The sequence below is a fragment of the Carettochelys insculpta genome, chromosome 13 (assembly GCF_033958435.1).
Source record: "Carettochelys insculpta isolate YL-2023 chromosome 13, ASM3395843v1, whole genome shotgun sequence".
In the NCBI taxonomy this organism is placed as follows: domain Eukaryota; kingdom Metazoa; phylum Chordata; order Testudines; family Carettochelyidae; genus Carettochelys; species Carettochelys insculpta.
In genome coordinates, this window is record NC_134149.1 from 84,684 (window position 1) to 111,634 (window position 26,951).

At 46.7% G+C, this 26,951-nt stretch overlaps 1 protein-coding gene across 3 annotated transcripts in view; it reads right to left on the minus strand.

Moving 5' to 3' along the window:
* The window catches only part of GCNA (germ cell nuclear acidic peptidase), a 97,459-nt gene that overhangs the window by 44,107 nt on the left and 26,401 nt on the right, over positions 1-26,951 (minus strand). For all 3 annotated transcript variants that reach the window (XM_075008056.1, XM_075008055.1, XM_075008057.1), the window contains exons 5-7: positions 21,666-21,739; positions 20,462-20,917; positions 9,928-10,105 (exon numbers count right to left, since the gene is read on the minus strand). In XM_075008056.1, coding sequence (XP_074864157.1) covers positions 9,928-10,105; positions 20,462-20,917; positions 21,666-21,739 — 708 coding nt within the window. The remainder of the gene's footprint in view (positions 1-9,927; positions 10,106-20,461; positions 20,918-21,665; positions 21,740-26,951) is intronic.

Genomic DNA, 26,951 nt, shown 5'->3' on the forward strand with positions numbered 1-26,951 from the left:
TGCTGGGCTGGATGGACCTTTGGTCTGACCCAGTATGGCCATTCTTATGTTCTTATGTTGTGGGTGCGTGCAGCGCACTCTACAACCTGGTTGAGAGGAAAGGGGAGGCATTCTTCCAGGGCTGGGCTGTGGAGGCTGGCAGGGTTGACGTGCAGCCACCCACTGCCCCCAGTTGCCAGGTGGACCCCGAGGGGATCCGGGTCCGAGAGGCCCTGTGGGCCCATTTCGACCAGGCCACAGGGTGAATGCTGGCAGGCCCCCCACTGCACCCCTACATCCTCCACAACACTCCCTGCCCCCACACCCACACCACAGAGCAACCAAGAGCACACAACCCCCCCACTTTTCTTGCAAATAAAAATGGAGCTGTTGTTTTTGAAACCAAAAACCGGTGATTTCTCTTATTATTCATACAACAAAAATATGTATATATATATATATATCTATATATAGAGAGAGAGAGAGAGCAGAACAAAAGGGGGGAACTGTTTACATGGGGGGCAGGTACCATATAACAGAACAGGGGTGTAACACAAACTATATACAAATATACCTGGGGGGATATGTACAAAGGGGGGAGGGGGGGCCACGTCCTGGGCCCCGCACCCCTCTACTGTCCAGCGCCCAGGGTTGGCGGGCGCGACCCTCGCCTGAGCCTGAGCCCTGGCCGAGGTTGGCTGGGGGCCAGGCGAACCAGCAGGTACGGCCAGCAGGTGTCAGCAGGCCCCAGGGTGGCGGACAGCAGTCGGAGTGGCGGGCAGCACGGCATGGGGGGCCAGGTATTCCGCTATGCGCTCGAACGTGCGCATAAAGGCCCCCCATGCCTGCTGGCGCCAGGCCAGCGCTCGCGCCTGGAGCTCCAGCTGCCGCTCGTCCACCCACAGGCACTGCTCCAACACCTCCAGCTGATGCTGGAGCGTCGTGAGCAGCTGGGGGTCTCTGGCCGTCCTCGGGTGGTGGTGGCTCCGCCGTCGGCCCCATCCTGGGGCTGGTTGGTGCTCCGTCGAGGAGCCGGCCTGCAGCGATGGCCCCGGTGGGCTCTCCGGGACCACTGAGACCTCGCTGGCGCTCTCCGGGCCCTCCGATGGTGCAGCTGCGGAACACAAGGTGGGAAGAAGAGCGGAGACAGCCGTTAGCGTGGGCCCCGAGCCATAGCCCTTGTCCCCCCCATCCCTCTGCTGCTGGTTCCCCATCCCCGTCACCGGGAGATGCTGCTGCTGCTGATGGGTGTCCCACCCCCTTCTCCCTGGGGGACCCTAGGTTCCGCTCCCCCCAACCCCAGGGATGGGGCATGGCACTGTCCTGCTGTGGGGGCAGGGGCTGATGCACTCTTCTGAGGGACATGCCACTGCTGTGCTTGGGGCCACGGTCATCTGGGCATGTGGAGGGCCCTGGTCATGTCTCTTGTCCCCGCCCCTTAACCCTGGGGGTGTGCACCGGGGGGGTACATACCTGACGGTCCGCTCCCACGGCCGGGGGACACCCTCTGGGCGGATGCCCTGCTGGAGCTCCAGGATGGCAGGATGATGTGCAGCCCCCCGTCGCTGGAGGAGGATTCCCCCTCCTCCTCCTCTGGCATCCCAAGGGTGGGCTCCTGGGGGGGCCCCTGGGGTGCGGGGCTTGCCTCCGGGGCGGTCTCTGCCTCCGGGGCCTGCTGGGGCTCGTCATCCGTGGTGTCAAGAGTGGCCGGTGGGGAGGAGGTGTACCGGGAGCCCAGGATGGACCTGAGATCCCTGTGAAAGGGGCAAGTGGCGGGGGCGGCCCCAGATCGGCTGGCCACATCCCAGGCCCAGGCATAACCCTGCCGCAACTCCTTCACCTTACTCCTGACGTAGTCAGGAGTGCGGGCAGGGTGACCCCGGGCAGCCAGGCCCTTGGCCAGCTGCGCGAACACATCCGCGTTCCGCCTCTTGCTCCCCATTACCTGGAGCACCTCCTCCTCGCTCCAGAGCCCCAGCAGGTCCCGGATCTTGGCCTCCGTCCAGGAGAGGCCCTGCTGCCTTTTGCCAGGCTGGCTGCCAGGCTGTGAGCCCTGGCTCCCCTTGGGGGGGGGTGTGTGCCCTGGGGGCACTTAGGAGGCTGGAGGGCGGCCATCGCAGCGGGGTGGTGGCTTGGGGCTGCAGGGAGGCGTGCAGACAGGCTGCGTATCAGTGTTGCCACCTGCACGTGCTCTCAGCTTCCTGCACAGGAACGCAGTGGGCAGGGAGCTTTAAGGGGCCGCTGCACGCGGCGACCATAGAGCTCAGGGGCTGGAGAGAGCATCTCTCAACCCCTCAGCTGATGGCCGCCATGGCGGACCCCACTATTTCGATGTTGTGGGACACGGATCAGCTACACGTGCCCTACTTCGACGCTCAACATCAAAGTAGGGCACTATTCCCATCTCCTGATGGGGATAGCGACTTCGACGTCTCGCCGCCTTACGTCAATTTCAACTTCGAAATAGCGCTCGCCACATGTAGACGTGGCGGGTGCTATTTCGAAGTTGGCGCGGCTACTTCGAAGTAGCCGGCAGGTGTAGACGTGGCTTTAAGGGTGTAAAAGACAGAGTAACTGCAACCATCCCTCAAGTTCCCTAGCTAATTCAGAAACCCAGATAATAAGGAATCTGAAAAAGTGCGTATTAAGGGTCAGTTGTGAGATCATCGCAGATAGTAACCACTCAGAAGAGCAAACACCACCAACTAACTAATTGATTTGAAATTGGGTCATCCACAGTGGAGAACATAGTCGTACTCACTGGGCCAAGAGGTAGTATGGGTGGTTCTCTCTAATCAGGCACCCTCAGGACCTGACCAGTGCTAGATAAGAGAATTTACTGGACCATGGGAGGTCAACATTGTCTAGCACAGTGTTCCTTAACCTTTTTAATTTTTTTTTTTTAAATAATGTACTCCTTTAAAAAAAAAAAAAATAAAAAAAAAAAAAAAACCTAGACCTCTCTGGCATAACCTTAAGAATACATGTACCATTGGTGGAGAAACATTGTCCTAAAGTACTCTGAGATCTTGAAACAAGTGTATTTTGACCTTTCCAGATTACCGTACCCTTTTCAGGAGTCATATTTATTTTGCATACCGCCAAGTTACACCTCACTTAAAAACTATTTACTTACATAATCATGCAAAAATACCACAGAACACTAATACTGAAAGCTTGCTGACTTTCTACTGTCTTATTATCAAATAAATGAATTGAAATAGGAATATTGTACTCACATTGCAGCATAAGGCACAGGAAGAAATAGAAACAAGTCACTGTCTGAATGAACTTTTAGATTGTAATAACTTTACTAGTGTTTTTTATGTAGCCTGTTGTAAAACTAGGCAAATATCTATATGAGTTGATTTATTCCCTGAAAGACCTCTGAGTACTCGCAAGGGTACAATACCCCTAGTTGAGAAATACTGGTCTAGCAGCATTACCAACACTTCCACTGCTTACTGGGTTCTTAGAAGATATGTAGGGATAAATTACAGCTAAATAACAGCACAAAACACTGAGGGCCAGGACTGGTGGATATAAGCAATCTTTATGGGACCATGGGAAACGGGCGCACACATGCTAAGTGGTCGTCCGGCTAACTAAAATCATGAAGGATTACAGATGTTGCCAGATGAGAGAGTTCCTGATTAGTGAGGTTCAACCTGTACTAGAACTGGAAGGAACTTCAAGAGGTCATCAAGTCTGCTACCCTGTGCTCATGACAGGAACTACAGAACATCTTTGACAAGTGTTTGTCTACCCTGCTCTTAAAAATCTCCAAAGGTGGAGATTCCACATCATCTCCAGCCAATTTATTCCAGTGCTTAACCACCCTGACCATCAGGAAGTTTTTTCTAATGTTTAACCTAAACCCATTGCTTCTTGTCCTATCATCAGAGATCAAGGAGAACAATTTTCATCCTTCTTCCTTGCAACAATCTTTTAGGCACTTGCAAGCTGTTATCACATACACACTCAGTCTACTTTTCCAAACTAAACAACCCAGTTCTTTCAACATTCCCTCACAGGTCATGTTTTCTGGACCTTTAATAATCTTTATCAGAGAGGTAGCCATGTTAGCCTGTATCTTCAAGAACAACAAGAAGTCCTGTGGCACCTTATACAGTAACAGATATTTTGGAGCATAAGCTTGCATGGGAAGTGGGTCTTTGTCCACGAAAGCTTATGCTCCAAAATATCTGTTAGTCTATAAGGTGCCACAGGACTTCTTGTTAATTTTTATTGCTCTTCTGAGGACCATCTCCAATTTGTCCACATCTTTCCTAAAATGTGGCACCCAGAACTGAACACTGTATTCCAGTTGAGGCCTAATAGCGCAGAGTAGAATTACATCTTGCCTCTTTCTTACAACACTCCTGTTAATACATCCCAGAATGATGTTTTGCTTTTTTTGCAAGAGTGCGTTATACTGGTAACTCATATTTAGCTTATTGTCCACTATGATTCCTAAACTCCTTTCTGCAAATGGTTTTGCTTTGTAAAAAATAATCCTTGGATGTCCTTTGATTAGGGACTTGAACTACGTTCTCTTGCATTCTGTGTAAATGCCTAGGCTCTACAGGTTAGTCCGTCTCATACACTTTGGCCCAATGTGCATTCATTATCATTCATGAAAATGACGTATAATCAATTGGGCCAGGAAGAGCAAGTGAGGATGACTCTAACCCAGACAAGTTCAAACCCCTCCATAGCAGGGAGCAGGAGTAGCAAAAGGAGGGGACTCAACCCAAGTTCTCCACATCCCAGAAGAATACTTTAATCACTGATTTTCCCCTGTGCCCCTGAGCACTTTTTAATATATTCCTGTATTGCTTTTGACAATAACTCAAACTGAACATTTTCACATTTAGTCAAAGAAAGCATTTAGTTTTGATATTTGTGGTGTGAAACAAGACTCCAGTGGTAACTGACTGTGGGTTGAGCAACCAATGGAGCATATGGGTAACCCCATGGGGAAGTGTCAACACCATGTTAATGCAACCGCAGTGTAGATGGCATACCAATGATGGTTGAAGATGAAGCCTGGCAGATGGCATGACATATGTGCAGGCCACCATATAAACTACTAGCTTGAAGCGTACTTTGGCTGTGGGGTGGGGAAATCTGAGTGACCAAATCAGGCAAGTTACTGTGGTGAGGTGCTGCTCCAATAGGCTTGCCTGGGTGCCCCTATCAACTTGATACACTGCATGAGAAAATGAGTAGATTTGTTGAGGTTGAGTAGCAGGCCCAATCATGTGAGTGTGGCTCTGGTAAAGTGTACTTGACCCTGCACCTACTGGCAGGATCAGCTTTTCTTAGGAGCCAGTCACTCAGATAAGGGTAGACATGGATCCCTGGGCAACAAAGGAAAGTTGCCACCATTTGGTAGACATATTGGGTGCTGCAGATAGGCCAAACAGGAGGGCTGTGAACTGGAAGAAAGCATCCTGCACTGTGAAGCACAGGTACTTCCTCTGAGAAGGTCTGATGGAAGTAAGCGTTCTTCAAATAGAGGACTCCACCATCCCCTCTGAAAGATGATATGGAACTTGTAGCTGTGGACAAACTTGTTGAGTCTACTCAGGCCTAGAATTGGCCTGAGGCTTTCCTTTGTCGTTCGGATGAGGAACCAGCAGCAAGAGAAACCCCTACCTCTGAATTTCTGAGGAACCTCCTTCACTACACACAAGGTCAGGAGCACTTGTGCCTCCTGAAGAAGCAGCTGCTTGTGATAGGGGTGCCTGAAAATGGATGAGCAGGAGGGTCATGAGGTAGCTGACCATCCCCACTGTGCTGAGGACCCAATGGTCCAAGGTGATACAGACCCAGGCATGGTGAAAATAGGAAAATTGATTCAGAAATGGTGGGGAAGAATTCCAACTTGTTGATATACTGTCCTCAGGCACACCTTCAAAAGGCTTGCTAAGCTCCTAAGAAAGCCTTCGTTTGGCCCTGGGACTGGCCTGACTGGAGATGGATGACTTTCTCCTGGAGCACCTTGAATGGCATTGAGAAAAATCAGATTGTGCCTAGGAAGGAAGGATCACTTGGACAACTGTGGGATGAAGGCTTTCTTTTGTGTGGCCAGAGAATACATGCCTAAGGATTTCATGGTGTTTCTTGAATCCTCCAGCTATGCAGATGTGAGTGTCTGTTTGGCAGAGGCCAGCTCCCTCAAAAGGAATGTCCAGTATTACTTACAAGACTTCTAGGAGAAGGCCAGAGGGCTTCAGACAGGCATCACAATCCCCAACAAACGGATATGGGAAGAGGAGTCAGCCCTGTCCAGTGACACCTGGAGAGAGGTTCTATCTACAATCTTTCAAGACTGGACCAGGACTGTGAACTCGTCCTGTGATTCCTGAGGCAGGAATTCCTTATGTTTAAGGAGTAAAGCCCAGGGATTGTAATCATACCTGCTCAGGATAGCCTGCTGATTAGCTATTCTGAGCTTTACTCCTCCAGTGGAATAAACTTTGTGTCCAAACAAATCAAAGACCTTAGGCTTCACCAGACACACAAAATAAGCTCCAGAAGATCAACCCTGACTGGGTTGATCTTACACTTAGTATATATAAGCCCTCAGTATTTCTCGATTTGGGTGCTGGGGCCTGGTGACCCTGTCTTTCTCCTTTACCACCTCTACCACTAGGGAACATGGCCAAAAGCGGATAAACAGGAACTCAAATTTCTTAACAGGGACATAGTATTTCCATTCCACCCCCCTTGCTCTAGGGAAAACGAGGCCAGAGTCTGCCAGATGGTCTTGGCTGTACACTGAATGATCTTCATAAATAGAGAGACACCCTGGACAGACCCTCTGGAGCTGGAGAGTCCACCATCAGGTCCTGCCCAGTCTCAATCTGGAAACAGAGGCAGTAGCTAAGGGCTACCCATCCAACGAGATCCTGCAGAGCTCTATAGTCCATGGATGTGGTCCAGTGACCATTGCACCTGCCACCACCGCATTTGAGGAGAAGGAAATCAAAAGGCAGATCTGGGTCCTGAGCCTCTTCTGGCTGTGGCTGGTCAGGAGCATGGGGTGGCTCACGACGGCCAGGTGGAGTTGAGAATGTGGCAACTTACTTTGGACCAGGGGGATGACTATTCCTCACCTCCAGGTCAGGGGATTCATGGACAGCCTGATGAGGATTGAGTGGCAACACGCTCTGGGGTTGCTGGTAGGCCCATGGGGTCTAAAATTGCCCCTGGAGGGCCCACTGTGGAATCCTAGCATCTTTGGAGGACCTGGGAACTGTTAATGTTAAGCATCTCAAAATCGCAGATACTTCTGCAGAACATGATGATGGCAATGCTGCACAAGAAGTCCGAGGGCTGGGGTTGGGGAAGAGTCCAAGCTGGGTAGCATTGACCTGAGGCTGTCCCCAGGAAGACAACCTTGACCAGCAGTGAGAGCAAAGCTAAGATGGTGAGTGGTATGATGATCGGTTGCAAGATAAATTTTGGCGTTGGCACAGTGACCAGCATCAAGACCATGATCAATGTCGAGCATCAACACAGGGCTGGACTGACTTGGGAAGTCATGTCTCCTTGGAAAAGTACTGTGCTCCAATGATAACTGGCACCGAGAAGAGCAGTGTCGAGGTGGGGTACAATGCCAGTGCATGACATACTCCCAGGAGCAACTGGCAGAGTCTGATCAATGCTGAGACTCACAGTGCCATAGATTGTATAGGTACTGAGAGTTTCAGGATCTGATGGACGATTCAGATTGTGACCGGGGCAGCTATGTGGAGATATTCTGGAACAGGAGCATCTCTGGTGGGTCCTACTTTGGGACCACTGCTGTGAGTCAGAGAGATGTTCAATACATTTAAAAACTATGAAAACAAAATATATAAACACAATGCATAAGTAATCTGAGCAACTCAGTGCCATGATGGCAGGAACCTTTGTGGAATGCTTCTTTTTTGCCACATGGCTCCTTGAAATTGCTAGAACTACATGCAGTGCCCTTTTCAGTTCTGTTGGTTAATGGATCTGTACCTGGTGACTTTCATAGAAGAAAGTCCTAAACCAGCACAGGTTCTTGAATCAAGCAGTTTGAGATCAGGTGAACTTAACTTTTTGGTTCCTTTTAGAGAAGCTTTAGAGGCATCACATTCTACAGAATAGACTTTTCCCAAAAATATAAAAGAGGCAGTACTGTGCCTTTCCAAAACACAGACGTTAGCAACACAAGGATCAAGGCATCCTTACAACAATGGATTGAAACAGTAAAAATTCCCATATTCATGAGTTCCCAACCAGATAGGTTTCTGTGACCCTTCTGTCTTGCTCATAAGGAGGTCCTAAGTGAGGATTAGAATGGCAGAATACTGGTGGTGTTAGTCAATGGAATGCATGGCCATTGGCAAGAACAAGACTTCTTTTATGTGTCAATTAGTATTTAAAAGGTTGTGTGGCCAGGAACCTAATGCTACTGCAGAATATTAGAGATCAAATTTTAAGAATAAGACAGAGGACTGAAATAGAAATGAGTAAGAGGAAGCCTCAGTCAAAGAAAGCAACCAACCCCCCCCAGCTGAGGAAAAACAGAGCAGGAGTCTGAAGCCTTAATTGCCAACCTAAAAGTAGTTGCTGTAGAGTAAAAAGGTTACCTCCTTTTGTAATTGTTGTTCTTAGAGAAACATTGCTCATGTCCATTCAATTCTAGGTGCACATGAACCCACGGGCACTGCTGGAAATTTCTGCCTTAGAGGTATCCATAGGGTCAGCAGTGGCACTCTCTGGAGTGTCACGCTCATACATCACTATGGCTATGTCTACACTAGCACCTCCCTTTCTGAAGGGGGATGGTATTGAGACACTTGGAGATCTGCTAATGAGGTGCTGCAATGAATATGGCAGCCTATTTAGTTGTAGGAAAAAGAGGATTTTGAAGTGTGTGGGGTCCTTTTGAAAAGGACCTCCTGTAGACAAGCAGAGTGTGATCAAAAGCAGCACTTTCTAAGCGCTGCAGCTGCCGTTATGCTAATGAGGTGCTGCATATTCATTTTTATATATGTATATTCAACATTTATATACCAATTAATAAAGTTTTTACATTTTACACACTTCTTTTCTTACACATGCCAAAAGTTGGATTTTTTCATATGAACATAATTGAAATTTTTTCATATGAACATAATTGAAATTTCCATCAGATTGGATTACCTTAGACAGGTTTGGGGGGCTCTGCTAACTGCAGGAACAAAAAGTGGAACCCGACAAAGAAGTTTGCTTACTTCTGCTCTAGAGCAGGAGTGTGGAAAGTGGGGGGAGCAACATTTTGTAAGGGGGGTGCAGTGCAATCAGCTTCTCATTCCCCTCCTCCCCTGCCACCAACTTCAACTGCATCGCCAGCCCTCTGGTTCCTCCCGCGCGGCCATCACCAAGGGAACGACCCCCCGCCGGTGGGCACTGAGACAAGCACTGGGGACAGCTGGCAAGTATCTGTCTTGGTGAGGTACCGTCTTCCCCTGTGCACCCCTCCCGCCTCAGGGCACTCCCTGGAGCCTGCCAGCACCATCTTCCCAAGCGTGCCATTCACCCACCCACATCCCTTTCTGTGGTCCTCCCGCAGGTTGGGGAGGAGGGAGGCTAACTGCAGGGCCAAAAAGGGGGGCCTGACCTAAAAAGTCTGCTCGCCCCTGCTCTAGAGGGTGCTACTGCCAACCCAACTGAAGCCACTAAAGGAAAAATCTTGACTGTGAATGTGGACACATACACACACATAGCATGGAATCAAAATGAGCATCACTTGAAGAACAAAAACTTCGTAAATTTACGTTAACAGCAAAGCAAGGATTTTAGCACAAATCTCCAAATTGCTAATCTACACGATAACAATATTTGTCCTCTAACCTTACCAGCTTTTTCTGACCCATTTCTTACACTTATAGAAGACAATAAAAGATAGAGAAGAGAAAGACCTACCTTTCCTCCTTCTCAAATGAACATACAAAATAGACGGATTTAGACGTAGGAACCTCCAGAGAAGGCATTACACTAGACGGTGTTTCTTTGGCTGAAGAGGAGTCTGACTTTGGTGCCACAATTCTCTCTTTAACAGAGTGTTGTGCACTGTCACAGGGAGGCTTGAACCTTCCCAGTTCTGCAAGCACAAGATCAAAAGATTAAACCAACCATGTAACCAAGTACCATGAAGTTACATCAATGAATACAGACGAGACACTGCAAACTGGATCACAAGCCACTACATAGTAAACTGTGCAATCCTCACTCAATATGCCCATTGTCAGAGGTGTCCACATACATTCACAAGTCTGCTTTCATAATATCCTTGGTTGACAAACACAATACATCTGTATCAATAACTAGAGCCCCTCTACTACCACCAAAAATATTAATTGGTATATTTATATTCTTTAGAAAAATTATTTCAAGTCTGGAAAAAGTCTCTGATCTGCACTGTTTAAACGTGATGCAAAAGGCTCTCTCTCTGACACACACCCATGTAATTAAGGCAAAAGTAGCATCCCAAACTTAAAAATAACAGACAACAGATTTGATTATCTCCAAACCAAGTGTTAAAGACCCAGCAAATTCTGATTAAAAAGTCACCAGTAAACCAAACCTGCTATGATAAGGCACTCCAACATCTGATTTCTGACCTCTAGAGAAGCCACGGAATAAAGTGATTATAAGTATGCCATTTTAGATTTGTTGTCCCAGATTAGATTAAAAATATTTACCTTATAACAGGTACTATGTATTCTACTCTTGGTACACATATGCCCCACTGGACTTGACTTCAGATGCTTCTGGCCAGCAGTAGTCACTGAGTCTGTGCTGTCAGTGTATTGCCCAGCCTGGAACTTTCTGGACAGGATTATAAGTGTACTTTGCCTGGTAGTCATGTCTCTTCTACCCACAGGCAAAATGGGTAGGGTGGAGACACTTGCTTCACCCGACAGGATTTAGAAGGCATAGGACTCTCCAGAAGCATAGATAAAGGGCAGGTTTAGACATACATGTGGAGAACATCTTGAAGAATAGTTGTAAAGGAGAGTAATTTTTCCTTCTGCATGCTTGTCCACATTTATTCCATTCTTGCAAGCAGTGACCGATAGAAAAGTGGTGGGTTACTCAGATCTATTTAAATAAGGATTTCAACACAGCACTGTTACACTGAGAAACAGACCTAGTGATGGCATAGTATGCGGTGAAAATGTGTATGGAGGACCACACTGGTGCTCTGGGACTCCCCTGAAAGGCCTAAGCCCTGGCGGTGTGTGCAAATACTGAAGGAGCAGGTACCCCCTTTAAGGTTGTAGACCTCATGGATACAGGATGAGAGCCCTGACAAAATCCATTGGAAAGAGACAGAAAAACCTTTCATTCTGTCCTGCCACTGCTACAAATAATTGGACAGTCTTTCAGAATGGTATCATTCTCTTGATGTGTAAGGCCAGTGCTCTGCAGACCTTCAACAAGTGAAGCCTTTTTTCTCCCTGCCACTCAAGTATGGTCTACGATAAAACAGAGGTGAGCACACTTTTTGAATCAGGACCCACTTTTTCTCTCTCCTATTAGCAGTGCCCCTCCAACCTGTCTAATGTAATCCAAACTGAGGTAAATTTCAGAAAACACTGGGGGCTTGTCTACACTAGCCCTCTCCTTTGAAGGTGGCATGTAAATGAGTCCAAGCAGTGAATAGCAATGAGGTGCTGTGCTGCACATGCAAAACCTCATTAGCTTAATTCTCACCATGGGAACTTCAAAGTAGCAAAATCTGAAGCACCAGCAAGCCATGCAGCCACAGGCACTTTGAAGTAAGGGCACTTCAAAGTTGCGCAGGTACTTCGAAGTGCTCACAGGTACATGGATAGCCGGTACTTTGAAGTTGCCATGGCGAGAATTTAGCTAATAAGGTGCTACATATGCAGTGCAGCACCTCATTGCTATTCGCCACTCAGTCTCATTTACATGCCCCCTTCAAAGGAGGGGGCTAGTGTAGACAAGCCCTGGGAGGAAGATCTCCTGGTTAACATAAAACAGAGACAACATTCTGAAGAAAACCTATGTGAAGCTGAGCTAAATCTTATCTTTATGGAACACAGCATACGGGGGCACCAGTGTTTGGGCCCTGATCTCAGACACCCTCCTGGCTGAGGTTATCAATACTAGAAACGCCACCCTGTATGAAAGCTAGAACACAGAACACATTGCCAAAGGCTTAAAGGGCAGTCCCGTAACTCTGGACAGGATCAGGTTGAGAACCCAAGCCAGCACAGGTTATAAGACTTGCACATATCACCTGTCAAAACCTTAAAGGAAATAGCTGACCATTGGGTTAGCAAAGACAGAGCAGCCCTCTGTGCCAGGATGGAAGTCAAAGATGGCAGTCAAGTGGAACCATACTGATGATATGGAGAGCTCCTGATGCTTGAGATGAAGAAGACAAATCAGTAGAAAGTAGAACAGAAGCAAGAATCAGTGACAGACAGCTTGCACTGACCAGACTTTAAAAAACAAAAATCACTTCTACTTGGTCCCCCCCAGCTGAAATCTGACAAGCCTGCCACTAGCAAAAGACATGGCTGACAGCTGCTAAAGGGGACCCCTGCAAACAGTATCAGTGGTTCAAGAAACCACAAGAGGGCATCAAGTACTGAGCAAGGTACAATAACAATTCAGTCCATAAATGTCTTGGGCTGGACAATATACTGATACTAGTCGTGATTGAAGAGGTTGAAGTCTGAGTCTGGTATGCTGCACTATGTAGATACGAGCAGCCATGTGTCACAGTAGACTATGACAGTTCTGTGCTGTGATGGTGGTGAACTGTCCAAGACCTTGAATGATGTCGCCCATGGATTGAAATCTCTCTTCAGGAAGGAATGCCCTGCCTTGCTTCAAGTCCAATATTCCCCCAGCAAAATGTACTTGGAACTAAGTACAGCTTTGATTTCTCCTCATTCAGGAACAGAGCCAGTTTGTCAAAAGACGCGCTTATGAAGACGACTTGCATCGTTACTGGAATCCTGAAATGGCTGTGGATCGGCCATTCATTGAGATACAGGAACACTTGCATTTCTCATTTGCATAGGAATGTGGCCATGATCGTCAAGCATTTGATGAACACTCAAGGTGCTGTTGCTATGCTGAACAGGACTGTGAACTGGAAATGAGTGTCATTCACCTTATACCTGAGGTATTTCCTATTGGACGAAATTATTGTATGGTGGAAGTAAGTATCCTTCAAGTAGATGGTGGCATGCCACTCTCCCAGATCCAGTGAAGGAATGATGGAGGCTAAAGAGGCAAAGCAGAATTTGAGTTTTATCACAATCTCGTTCTAGCAGGTTGAGGATGGCCCTGGGCCCTCCTTTGGCATTATAATTTACCAGGAAAAAGCACTCCTCTTCTACTCTAGAACCTCTTCTACTGAACCTAGTGACAGAGGCAATTGCACCTTCTGTATGATGAGTTACTCATGAGAAAGGTCTGCGGAGAGGGATCAGGAGGCAGGGAGCTGAAGGATGGGAGGTCAGAGAACTGGTCTGAGTATTTCCTCTCTACTATGTGGAGCCCATTCAGCAGTCCAAAGTGATGTGAGATCATTCATATAGAAAGGGGATAGTCGGGAGAGAAGAGTAAAGCAGGGTGGATCCAGTTGATATCCTGGTACACAATCCTATACTGCACCCTCAGAAGGCTTGTTTTTGGCCAAAAGGTGGACAGAGTCCTGAGGATGGATGTGACCTTTTCTTGCCATTGCTGTTCCTCATCCAGGAACCATCTTGGCAGTTTTGAGGATAGAAGGTTGGAAGAGGTTGTTAATGGTTGTTTGGCTGACAGCAGAATAAAGATGGCCATAGCTAGTGAATATGTCATGGAGTGATGCCCCTGGCCCCTTCTGTGGCTCTAATGGAAGACCCAGGCAATCCAGAATATCCACTGCAGTGAATTCTGCCACAGTGGCAGAAACTCGTCTGTCCCTCCGTGATCTGGAGCAAGTTAAAAGTCTGAAATAACTTCTAGGCTGTGCTTGGCAAAGGTCCACCAACACATAACGAACAAAAACAATCCAGTCCAGGCAAGGTCCTTCTTTGCACGTTACTTTTTAGTCTGCTGACAAACAGAAATTGAAAGCCCAGAACTTTTGAGAAGCAAGAGCTAGTATTTAGGCTGGACAGAGTAGCACTATTAATTCATTTTTATGAGACTAAGAGTGTGTGTGTGTGTGTATAGCATGTTTGTGACTCGCCTCCTCCTGTAGGAGGTGCTCATGAGAGGGATCCCTGAAGAGGCACAGGGTGAGAGATGGGAGGGTGGGGAGAAATGGGGAATAATAGCCTCCCAATGGAAAGGGAGCAAGCAATTCCGAAAAGGTAGGGGCAGGGCTGATATAGTCATCAAGCACACCCTCAAAACCCCTGGTGGAGTTCTGAGGATTGGCCCAGTGGGCCTTGCCCTTGGTCCTGGGACGAGCAGTGGCGACATCTGTGGTAGACACTTCTGCTATGACAGCGGAAGACTGGGCACAGACCTTGGTGGGAGGACATGGGGACATGCCTGCCAGAAAAAGAACGCCATCTGGTGGCAGGGGTATGAATACCCAGAGACTTCAGGGTGGCTCAGGTATTCTTGAGCCCGTGCAGGCACTGGTCTGGGTGTTCCGAGAAGAGAGAGGGGCCATCAAAAGGGAGGTCCTGGATCATAGTTTGTAGCGTGGGGAGCACCCTTAAGCCCTGCAGGCAGGAGCTGCAGTGCATGACAGCCCCATGGCCATGGTCCTAGCAGCCACGTCAGCCAAGTCAAGGGCTGCCTGTAGGGCCACCCTGGAGATGGCCTTACCCTCCTCTGCCAGAGCCCTGAACTCAGGCTTTGCCTCCCTGGGGAGTTGATCCATGAATTTGTCTATCTTAACCCATGTATTAAACACATAGCGTGACAGCAGAACTTGCTGGTTAGTGATGAGAAACTGCAGGCCACCCAAGGCATAGGACTTCTTGCCCAGCAGGTCCATTTTCTTGGCATTCCTATTTTTAGGGGTCGCCCCTGGTTGCCCCTGCCTCTCCCTCTGATTAACTCCCTTCACAACCAGGGATCCAGGAGGCAGGTGGAAGAAGAGGTACTCATTCCCCTCCTGAGAGACAAAATACTGGATTTCGACCCTCTTGTCTGTCCCATGAACAGAGGCCAGAGTTTGCCAAAGGATTTTCAACTGCTTGGCAATTGTATTATTGATATGGGGGGCCCACCCTAGAGGGGTTGTCTGGTTGCAGGACGTCCATTGTTGGGTTGGAACCCTCTGACAACCTCTCACCTTGTATGCCCAGGCTCTGTGTACCCTGTCCATCAAGGGCATTGAAGACCTTTTCTGACTCAGGGCCCCCAGGGCCTCAGCCTATAACAGGGCTCGAGAGGCCAATGGTGAAGGGCCCACTTGAGTCTGGGCCACCTGGCCCTCAGCATTCGAAGGGTGAGGAGAAAGCTTGGGGCAAGGAGTGGGGGCATGGTGAGGAGAAAGCTGGCCAAAGGGAAGTGAGTGGCCCAATGTAGATGAACATGTCAAGTGAGTCACCGACAGTGGTGGCCTGGACCCCAAGACAGAGCCTGATCTAGAAGGTCCCATGCCCAGGCTCTGGTGGTAGGCCCAGGGGGTCCAGAAGGGCCACTTGGAAGGGCCTTGTGCCTGTGGTGGCCAAGACTGCTGTAGCCCCGTTAAGGGGTAGGGCTGAGACTACCAATGATGACCTGCTGAAGGGCTGCATTGCTGGGAGCAATGCTGAAGTCCTGACTTTGGACAACAGGATCAGGTAGACTCTACCTCAGAGTCCGACGCTGACTATGGCAGAGCAGAGGTGGGGGCCAACTGTGCTGCAGCCAGTGGTGACGGCGCAGAGCCGGAGAAGGCATTAACTAAACTGGGCTCGGGTAGGCTAAGTCTGCTATTGGTGCTGGGCAAGTCCCCTGAGAGTTGAGTCCAGGACAGGTATGGGTGCACAGAGCAGGGTAGAGCCCACTGACAAAATCATGGGTGTTGTCAGTGCCGCCAAAGTCACAGGTGCCACTGCTGCCGTACTCCGACTGACAACACAGCGCTTCCACAGAACCGGCGCAGAGGCAAGCACCATCCTACTACTCAACCAGTGTTGCCTTTAGCTATGGTCGTTCCCGTCTTCCCCCTTCCCGGAGGGGAAGACGGTGACAGAACAATAAGGTCCCTGGCCTCCTGAAAGGCCATGGGAGTAGACTGCTCCAGGAGACTCCCAGCTGGGCTGGACACCCCACATGGACTTTGACTTTTTCCTGGCTGACTAGGTTCAGGCTCAGTGCCTCCTCTTCTGCGGCACTGGGGATTGAGAGCAGTGCCAGAGCCTGCACAATGCTGGGGACGCATGGGGAAGACCTGATGCCTCCTGCATCAATGGTGCCAGATCTGACTCTGGTGCTGGATGCAGGACAAACTCTATAAGGAGAATCTTAAGGCACAACACCCACTTGCGCTTGATTGCAGCTTGAAGGAGTTGCAGATCTTGAAAGCCTCCAATAAATGAGCCTCACCCAGGGACTTAAGACAAGCCATGTGAGGATCACTACAGGGCATCAGCCTCTGGCATCTCCTGCAGGGTTTGAAGTTTTGGGGACCAGGCATGCCCTACTGCCAGTTCTGCACAAGGTCCTTATCTAAACTATTACTTAACAGTAACTACCAAATAACTGAGATAAGAACTATATACACAACTGCTAGAGAGCACTTAGTTATCTAATAACACCCTAGAGTGTCAAACTAATATGTTAATAGTGAGGTGTGATTTGTTTCTACCTGTATATAAAGTGGTGTCTTGGAGGGACAGTCTTTGTATGACCTAGTGGGCAGCGGAAATTTCCAGCTGACTGAGTCATTCCACTGTAGCAAGTTAATATGTGTAGTGGTTCAGTAGAGTCTACTGGCAACTGTTACTCTACTTTGCTTAACAATAAACCTGTTTGGGCACCTTCAATCCTCATCTGGTTTGTGGTCTTTGGGGGCCCTCTTGGTGTCTACTAACAGTGCTACACATAACTGCTTCAATAATAATTAAACTAAGATGCAGAGCCTTACCATTAAAGGCTAAACTATGAAAATACTTCATTATAACTTAGAAGGCAGAACAGAACAGTTAACAGGATCAAACTATGGCTGAGAAGGAGATCTGAGTCATTCATTTCTTACAAAGTAAGATTTGTCTTTGAACCCAAGGGATACCATCCTTCCTGTATGTCCCAGGGGTTTACGAAAACGTCATCACTGTGGGACCTCATACCCACAGCCCCTGTTCCCAGGCACGGCCAGGAACACACTGGATGCCCACATATCTGCAAAGTCAGCTTGCTGGCCAGTCTTGCCCTCCCGAGGGACAATGACACTGGAAGGAAGATTCTGCATTGGGCACATGGCAGAAGCCTGGGGCCTACCTGTGGACAGGAGCAGCTGAAGTTTGGGAAGCAAAGGGAAGAGAGGACCAACTCTTGAATGGGGGGGCACCTCCTGGTTGATGCTAAAAGGGGAGAGGAGCTGAGCCTTGCAGAGGCACTGGAACAATTTATAGTGGGAGGGCTGACAGCCCTTGAACCAAACCATAACTCTGCATACAATGCTGCAGGCCCCCACACCTCTGGCATCCCTAGTTCCAGTGTCTATGGCAGGGGTAAGCAAACTTTTTACATTGGGTTCCACTTTTTGTCCCTGCAATCAGCAGCTTCCTCCCTTCCAACCAGTCTAATTTAATCCAAACCTATGAAAATTTCAGTTATGTTCATAAAAAAGAAGGGTTTTGGCATGTTTAAGAAAATTCAGTAAACACTCAATTTTTACAGACCCCGATTTAGCAGACTTCAGCACCTCCTCCCATTGTTCCCGAAGTATGCTTAATCAGGGCCTGTAAAATCTTAAATCCCCTCCACTCCACCCAAAAAGCATGATAGGCAACTTACCCAGAGCCAGAGCCGCTGCTGCCATGGCTGAAATGGCTGTTGCTTCCAGCCACAGCAGCTGGAGGAGCTGTGGTGGCTGGCACCTGTGTCTCAGCCCAGGAAGGGTTCCAGCCGGCACCAGTGGCAGCACAAGAGTCTCCAGATGCCAAGCCAGAATCTTCAGCCAGCTCCAGGGACCAAGCTGGAATCTGCAGCCAGTTCTGGTGGCCAAGCTGGAGTCTCCCGCCATGACAGAGCTCCAGCTGGAGAGCGTCTGGTGGCTCTAACCACAGCTGTGCTCCAGCCAGCTTCGGTAGCCAAGCCAAAGTCTTCGGCTGGCTCCGGTGGCTGAGCCGGAGTCTTCAGCCATGGCAGGGCTCCAGGGGCCGTGGCGGGTCCAACTGCAGCTCTCGTGGCCATGCCAGAGTCATCTGTCACAGCAGGGCCCCAGCCACAGGTCCAGCAGCCCTAGCCATGGTAGAAGCTCCAGCTGCAGTGGCAGACTCCCGTGGCTCCTCCAGCAGCAGAGGTGAGTGGCTGGCCTCTTTGAGGGGGGAGGGGAGGATTTAACAGACTTTTGGTTTTAAGACACCCCTCTCCGCCATTAGTCAAACTGAGGGTTTACTGTAAGTGTGTATGTGCCTCATTTAACTGCTGTTTTACAGAAATTACTTGATTATATCAGTACCACTGAACTCTTCAGTGGATTGTTCAGGGTTGTGCTTTGTAAATAACACAAACTAAAAAAGTAAAAAACCCTGTGTGCTGCAGAATAAATGATAGGCCATTGTCATGGTCACTACTCAGTTGTGTTTGTTGGGTTATGCTATTAGAACCACAAGCAAAAATAATTTAAGCCTTTTCTCTGCTATTTTGAAGTGTGATGTCTAATAACATCATTCTGCACTCAACGTCACACATGCTCTGGATCCAGACTGGCCTGGCGTTTTGAGCATCCCCTATTTGGCAAGTTGGCTGTGAAATTTAGATACTGAGTAAAGATCAAGAGAGAAAACGTCTTAGATTGCCAACAAAATCCTGCATTCTGAAAATGACAGCAAAAAGTTATTACAAGCTCTAAGCCTGATCCTGCCTTGCACAACCACAGTCCTAACACACAAGATGAGTTCCATTAAAATAAACAGAAATGTTCACCTTACACAGCATCACTCAGAGGAGCAATGGTGTCTTAATCCTAAGCAACTCCAAGGTTTAAGAGAGAATGAAATCCTCTCCTAGGTCACTTTTGCCCTCTCCCACCCCTTGTTTGATCAACCTTATAAATGTTACATCACATAAATATACCAGAAACCCCGTCTTCCAAGGGCAGCTATTACTTTTGAAGGGGGACTTTCCTTGCAGCTGAGTTATTTTGCTCCCTTCAGAACACTTTTGCCTGAAGGCGGGAGGAGGCAGCAGAGGAAATTCCTGTATCTGAATAATAACAGCCTCTGCTACCCTGTGAAAGCACATCAGGGAACTGCATTCATCAGACTGCTCTTTACACAGCAGAAAAGACTCCTCACATTTCCAGCTGCTGGAGCAGGAGTCAATGTGAAGTCAGCTGTAACTGTGCTGCAAAAGCCCCAGCTCTGTGCTTGAAAAGACAAGGGAGCACACACAAAGTGCTTACTCAATTTGGAAGGCAATTAAACCTTGTCTTCAAACCTAGCTATGCACTTTGTACACATTCCCTTGTATTTTCCTGCACAAGTTGGGGCTTTTTCAGCAAAGGGCTGGAGGAAATATGGCAGATGCTTTGAGCAAGCTCCCAGCTACATGGGGCTGGAGCTCCCTCAGGTGCCAATGAAAATGGCTCATGTGCTGTTTCTTGGCATGCATGCCAGGAGTTGCCAACCCCTGCTCTAGGGAATTCCCCATAATAGTCCATGGGTCAGATAGGCTGATCTTACTTCCTATTAGCTTTATCTGCTAACTACAAACATCTATTTTAAGGTCTTTTAAAGAGGAGAGGGTATAGATTTGCTTAAGTTGCAACCGGATAACAAGTGGGTAACATGAGACTGCTGATTTAAGAACTCTTGACAAAATATTTTTTCTAATAAAAGCACCTCAGAACACAGAATAGATGTTACACATTATAACTCCAAGCAACTGATCATTAACATTCGACTGGTCTAATTTAAAGAGATTTGTCGTTTAAATTAATTTTGTATGTCAATTCCTGTAAGACAATAATTTTCTTTTTTTAGTTAGCTTTGACTGTGTTGAAAGTTTAAAATGAAATTTCATCAAACTAAAAATCTATTACTGAAGCTTAAATTCATTATAACTATTAAAATATTGGACAAAAATAAAGAGTTGTAATTCCCTGATAATTTAAATTCAGGGGAACTATAGTTCTCAGAGTGCTCATTTAATTGATACGCCCGAATATTCTGCCAAAAGGAGTTATAAGTCCTGCTTTTGCAGGGGGCACACCTTTCAAATTTATGTACTTCAGCCTGCCAGTCATTTGAACAAAATACTTCATGAATGAACATGATTAAGAATTACAGAAATAAAGAATGGCTTCTCCTACCTGTGGCAGCTGATTGGAATAACGTTGTTTGGTTTGAAGTTAAACCTGGAGTCAGTGGCATATGTCTCTTCTTTATCCGTTCTATTAACGATTCAAATTCATCTTCTGAGCTGTCTGGTCCTAATGCTGCAGTACGTTGTACTGACAACATCTGTGTGTTATTTGCTGCACTCTCTTCCCAATGTCTCTCTTCCCCTTCAAGAGATGAAACTGGACTGAATTTGGAAAAATTAAACTCTTTCTGTTTTGGGGAAGGAGCTTGCTGTATGTCACAGAAGTTGTTCCTCAAGCCCTTTGCTTCCCTTTCTTGGCAATGTTCAGACCATGTAGTTTTTACAAAAACAGAATCATCATCTTTACTGTCACTTAAAATCTCTGGATACCCCCATTCCTGAGAGTAAATGTTTTCCTTTCCAGATGTCACTGGTGTCTTCCGGATCTGAACATTCTTCACTGCTACAATTCAAACGAGAAATTCAAAACATCTCAGTATTTATGTTTTAATGCAAGTTTATCATATCTTTTGAAATAAATGAAAACTCCAGGCAGACAAAGCTATCTTAGCAACTTCCTCCAACCTATGCTCATTCCCCCACCCCATTACTCTACTTTCCAAATGCTCTGCAGATGATGAACAATCAAAAAGGTACGTATGTGGGGTCTAAGTTGTGCAAGAAAAAGGGATTTAGCCAGTCAGATACATGATGAGAATAGCAGAAAACAATTACAGCCACTCTTCCTTCTGAAAGCTTTTACAGGCGTGCACACACACTGCTTATTTTTAGGTGACTATATGGTCATTGTTATTCTTTAACTATACGCAGCATGTGAAAGGGCACTCCAGGGAACTGGAAGAAGACTTGCATTTGGGATCTGGATTTTCTTTTAAGAAAGAAATTAAAAATAGGAAAAGAACTTGAAAGACTGCCACAACTGGAGATATTGATATCCCAGTGTTAAAACAAGTGTAACAAGAAGAGGAGAAAGGGAAGGATCATATGGAGGAATGGGAAATTGAGGAAGGAGAGAATTAATCCAGCAAAAAACAAACAGAACTGAACCCATCCTGTTATCTTACCCTAAAAGGGGACCAAACTTTTCCAAAGTTATTTCTGGGCTTTTCCCGAAAACTTCTGAATAATAAACATTCTCTCTCCACCCAGCTAAAATCCTGTCCTCTCCTAGTTGTAGGACAACTACTTACCCTTCTTACTTGTGTCTGTCCTTTTTGTAAAATCGGAGAAGTTTTCCATGGAGTCAATGATGATTTCATTCATACTATAGACAAATAAATAAAATGAAAGAAAAAGAAACCCAAAGTCTTGGTATGTGTCAAGTTAACAATAAAAACAGACTAGGGTACAGTGTACGAATTTATACATTGGAAACCCACATTACCACTGAAGAACTCACTCAACCTAACATCTAGGTTAACCTTCTGAGCAAAAGACAGAATTCCATTTCAAGAATCAAGTGTTATTTTGTAAATTCAGTGCTAGGGTAGGATAAGAACATGTTTGCAAACTAATTTCAGATATTGAAATAAACAGTTATTTTATCTGGTAACAAGAATGAGGGAGACAGATAACGATAAAGATGGTTAGAAATCGCACTGGTGACCAAAAGTTCATCTTTACTGTAAACTTAGTACTTGTGAAAGATACAAAACTGTCAGTGCTTTTAATTCCTCAATACATCAAAATCCACGGAGTACAAGCCACCACACTGCAACCCCTACCACACTCCACTCCCAGTAATATGCCTCACTACTAATCTGCACAAATCTCCAACTGGTAAAAAGGCAGTTCTGTTTCCATGACTCGTTCAACCCTGGTGCCTCTGCCACAATTGCCAGGTATGGGAATAATTAATACCAGAGCTAGGGATCATAAAACATAAAAATGTGCATACAGGGTTGGCCAAAAGCCCATCTAGCCCCTCCTTGTCACCATCAACAACCATGGGCTCTGCACCTGGTGGTATCTGATGGCTCTCTCACTATTTCCTTCCATCTTTCCCTGCCCATTGCAGAGTGGCTTAGTTTCTGTGGACGAGCTTCACACCAATATACCATTATCATCTACCCATTCTCTGTGGGGTCTGCCTCTCCTATTCAAACCGCCTTTTATGACAAATACCAGGGTCTTGATTTTTCGTTCATCATTCATTCTGCCCAAATACCTGTAACTTCCATTGTATAACCTTCTGCAGTAGGTTGTCTTTTGGCTGTATCTTCCTATATAATTTCCTCATTGGCGACCTTCTGCATCCATCCCATTCTCGGGATATTTCTATAACAACTCCTCTTGAACGCCACTATTCTTCTCTTCCATTCTTCTGTTACCACCCATGTCTCGCAACTGTACACCATGCTGCTGAATACATGTTTTCAAGTTGCTCAACTTCATTCCTAAGCTAATTGCTTTGCTTTTCCAGAACTTATTCAATCACCTTCAAACTGGCTCTTGCCTGTTATTCTAGTTGCTATTTCCTTCTTAGATCACAAGCTATGTTGCTTCCCAGATACATGAACTTCTCTAATTTCTCTAATTCAACCCCATCTACACTGATCTTCCTATCTCCAAATACCATTGTTTTTAAATCGATATTCATAATCAGTCCACACTGCTTCCCCTCCTCGTTTAGCACTTGCACCGTTTTCACTAGCTTCTCCTCATCTTCCTCAATAATAACGATATTATCCTCAAACCTCAAGTTGTTAATTCTTTTCCCTTGCACTGATATCCCTTCTACCTCTTCCTTGATCTTGTCCATCTGTCTCTCTAGATGTGTGATGAAGATACTCGGAGATATTGGATCTCCTTGTCTCATACCTCTACTCTTTCTAAACCAAATTCCCAACTCCCCGCACATTCTCACCGCTTCCTCCTCATTGTTTTTTATATCCTTCAACAACCATATCAGTCTGTTATCCACTCGGTACGACTCCAACACTGCCTAAGTCTCCTGATCTATACTGTCAAATGCTTTTTGGGAGGAGAGGGGAAAAAAAGAAACCAACAAAGCAAATGTAGATGTTCTTGTTCTTTTGTGGAACTTTCTCCACTATCAATTTTAGTGCCAATATCTGCTGGATGGTACTTTTTCCTGAACCCCGCTTGCTCCTCCACTAGATGTTCTTCTATCTGTGATCTTAGTCTCTCCATCAGTATCACAATCAGCACCTTGCCTAGATGATTCATTACGGCAATCGTTCTGTAGCTCTTGCACGCCAATGTACTTCCCTTTTTGGGTATTGTCAGCAGCATGGATCTTGTCCATTCCTTAGGTTCCTTCCCTTCTTTCCACGCTATATTACACAGTCAATGTATTTCCTGAATCATACTTTCTCCACAATATTTGATCATCTCTCCCGTGATCTTGTTTCCAGAGCTCTAGCTGTTCTTTAGGCGTTTCAATGTGCTTTCCACTTCCTCCTTCAAAATATCAGTCTCGCTCTCAATGCTCAGTGGAGATATCTCTTTCAGTTCTTCATTCAGTCTCTCTGAGACACTCGGGTCCAACTGTGCTTTGTACAGATCAGTGCAATATCTCGTCCATCGCTGCACAATCTTCTCCTTGTTCACAAGCAACTCTTCGTTCTTATCTTTGATTGCCATCTGCTTCAGCTGCCACTTCCTATTAGTATTCCTAACCATTTTATACAACTCTCTGGTCTTACGTTCACCATAATACCTCTCTAAATATTCACACTGCTCCTCTAACCATTTCACCTTAGCCATTCAAGTCGCTTTCCTCACCTCATTGCATTTCACACTATATTGATGTTCCACCTTCTCAGAAGCATCCTTTCTGATCCACAACGCTTTCTTGTCTTGAACCAACTTCAGTGTCTCCTGTGTAATCCACTTCTTACTGATCTTCTCTTCTTTCAGAACAGTCTGCTCAAATGCCTCTTCCATTGCCATGGCTATCCCTTTGACTCTTATCTAGGTCTCTCTCTGTAGCCGCATTCCTAATCTTCTCTTTGAGCACTGCTCTGTACACATTCCCTATTTCTTCCTCGCCTAGCCTTGCCACCTCTCTTCTCTTCTTAAATTGTGTCTTATTCTCTCTCAAGTTTTATCTTGATGTTTGCGATCACTACACTGAGGGTCGAGTCTATATTTGCTCCTTGGAAAGTTTGGCACTGCTGTACTGAGGTTACCCATCTTCTTCTTAACAAAATCGTATCTATCATGTTCTTGGACTTCCCATCATTTGATCACCTTCCTGCAGTCCTTTAGTTGGAATCTCATGTTGCAGACCACCATCTCATGCACTGTAGCAAACTCTAGTAATTTCTCACCTCATTCATTTCTTTCTCTGTATCTAATCCTTCCCATGAATCTCTCCCAACCTTCATTATCTTTTCAGACCTTCGCATTCCAATCTCTCTTCAGTTATTCTCTAGGGTCTTTGTCAAGTCTTTACAGAATAGTTCAGTCTCCTCCTTCATACTGTTTGACATAGGTGCATACACCTGATTGACTGAGATGTTGAAAGGTTTTGCTTTGAATCTTGCTACCATCATTCTTGCACTCACCGGTTTGTATTCTAATAATGCTCCTCTAGCTCTTTGCCTAAGAGGGACTCCGACTCCTGCCTCACACTTCGTTTCATTCCCCGACCAAACAACTTCGCAACCAAACATCTCTTCTGATGCCGTCCAATGCATCTCCACCAGTCCAAGTATATCACATTGGTATCTCTTTGTCTCCTGCTAAAGCAGCTCTAATTTTCCGTCGCACACAGTGTTCACAAGTCCCATGTTTCAATTGAGACTCTGTGTGTTAGCTGTAATTTTCTTTTGGTAGCCAACTTATCAACCCAACCCTGATCACTCGATTGGTGTCATGGACCTTGTTTATCTGGGTGACGTCCGAGCTGGCATCTTTCATCATTTAGTTGTACTGGCATCAAATCTCATTCATACTGTTGTTTCAAGGTCAGCGCATTGCCACTCATCTGACCAACCCTCTTCCCTTACCTAGGCTTGGGACTTGCACAGAACCCCTAGAGGCTTCATGGCAGAGCTCATCTAGCCCAGCATCCTGTTTTCCAAGAGTGGCCAATACCAGGTGCCCCAGAAAGAATTAACAGAACAGATCAGTGTAGGCAATAATTTTGATGGTGGGGTCCACTCCAAAATTTTGTAGGTGGTTGGGGGGCTGCAATTTTCTAGAGAAGGTGCAGCATCTCAGATGAAGGTTGGGTGAAGAAAGGAACTTGGGATAGGGCCTAGGATGCAGGAGAGAGTAGGGGGGGGTTCAGAGAGGGTCACTGGGTGAAGGAGGGGGTTGTGATCTGGGGCAGGGTCTTAGGAGGCAGAGCCTGGGAGAGAGTATGCGTGCTGTAGGGAGTAGTGACATGCAACAGAGTGGGAGCAGACAGTTGGGATGGTGTCCATGGGCAAGAGTTGGGGAGCAGGAAATGGCTGGGGTGCCAAAGGTAGGCTCTGGTCAGGAGTTGCTTACCTACGCAGCTCCCAGCCAGCAGGCCTCTGAGGCAGACTCCCAGCCTGCTGCAGCGCCAGATGGGTGAAGCCTGCTGTTCCATGTGACTCTCTACTCCAGATGCCAACAGAAAGGAGAGGCTTTGTGCACTGCTACTGTTCCCCTCCCCCAAATAAAATCTCTGAGCTCTTGTTGGCTGGAAATCAGCCAATGGGAGTTTAGAGGTTTTTGCTGGGAGGCAGAGGCAAAACATGATGCATCCCTTCTAATTTCCCCTGGGTCTGGAGCAGAGCACAACATGTATCTTGCCAGCCCGGGATAATCAAGTGATCCATTCCCCATTGCTCATTCCCAGTCTCTGGCAAACAGAGGGTAGACAAAACATCCCTGCCCCTCCTGGCTAATAGCCAGGGATGTTGTACCCATCCTCCATGGGATTTGTCTGGTTCTTCTGTTAACTCTATTATAGTCTTGTCCTTCCCAACAGTCTCTGACAATGTGTTCTACAGGTTGGCTGAGAGTTGTGGGAAGATATATAAGAAGAATAAAATAGCACTCCCCTATTTACTTTCTCTGAAGAGTAAGTGGTTTGGAAATCTGTCTTCTACAAAGCTTACCAAGACATTTCATATACTGGTCTAATCACGGGCTGACAAGAATAACTGTAAATCTAAACTTGGTTAGCAGTGAAACTGGAGACAGAGGTGACAGACTCCACATTCCATTATAAGATATACAGGGCTCCAGAACAGTGACAAAATAGCAGCACAATATTTTATATTTCTGCAATGTTTTATGGTTTTAAGAATGTTGTAAAAAAGATAAGTTACTCAATTCATGCAGTAACGATGGTTCGTTGAGATGTGTCCCCCCCATGAGTGATCCACAGTAGGTATTGGCCTCACCTAGCACCGCGGTATGGAGACTTTTCCAAGGAGCACCAAGTAGGGCTGTGCATGCACTAACACAGCACATGCCATTTGTTCCACTAGGGATGGTGCACAAAGCCCCACTCTCTCCTCAGTTTCTTCATT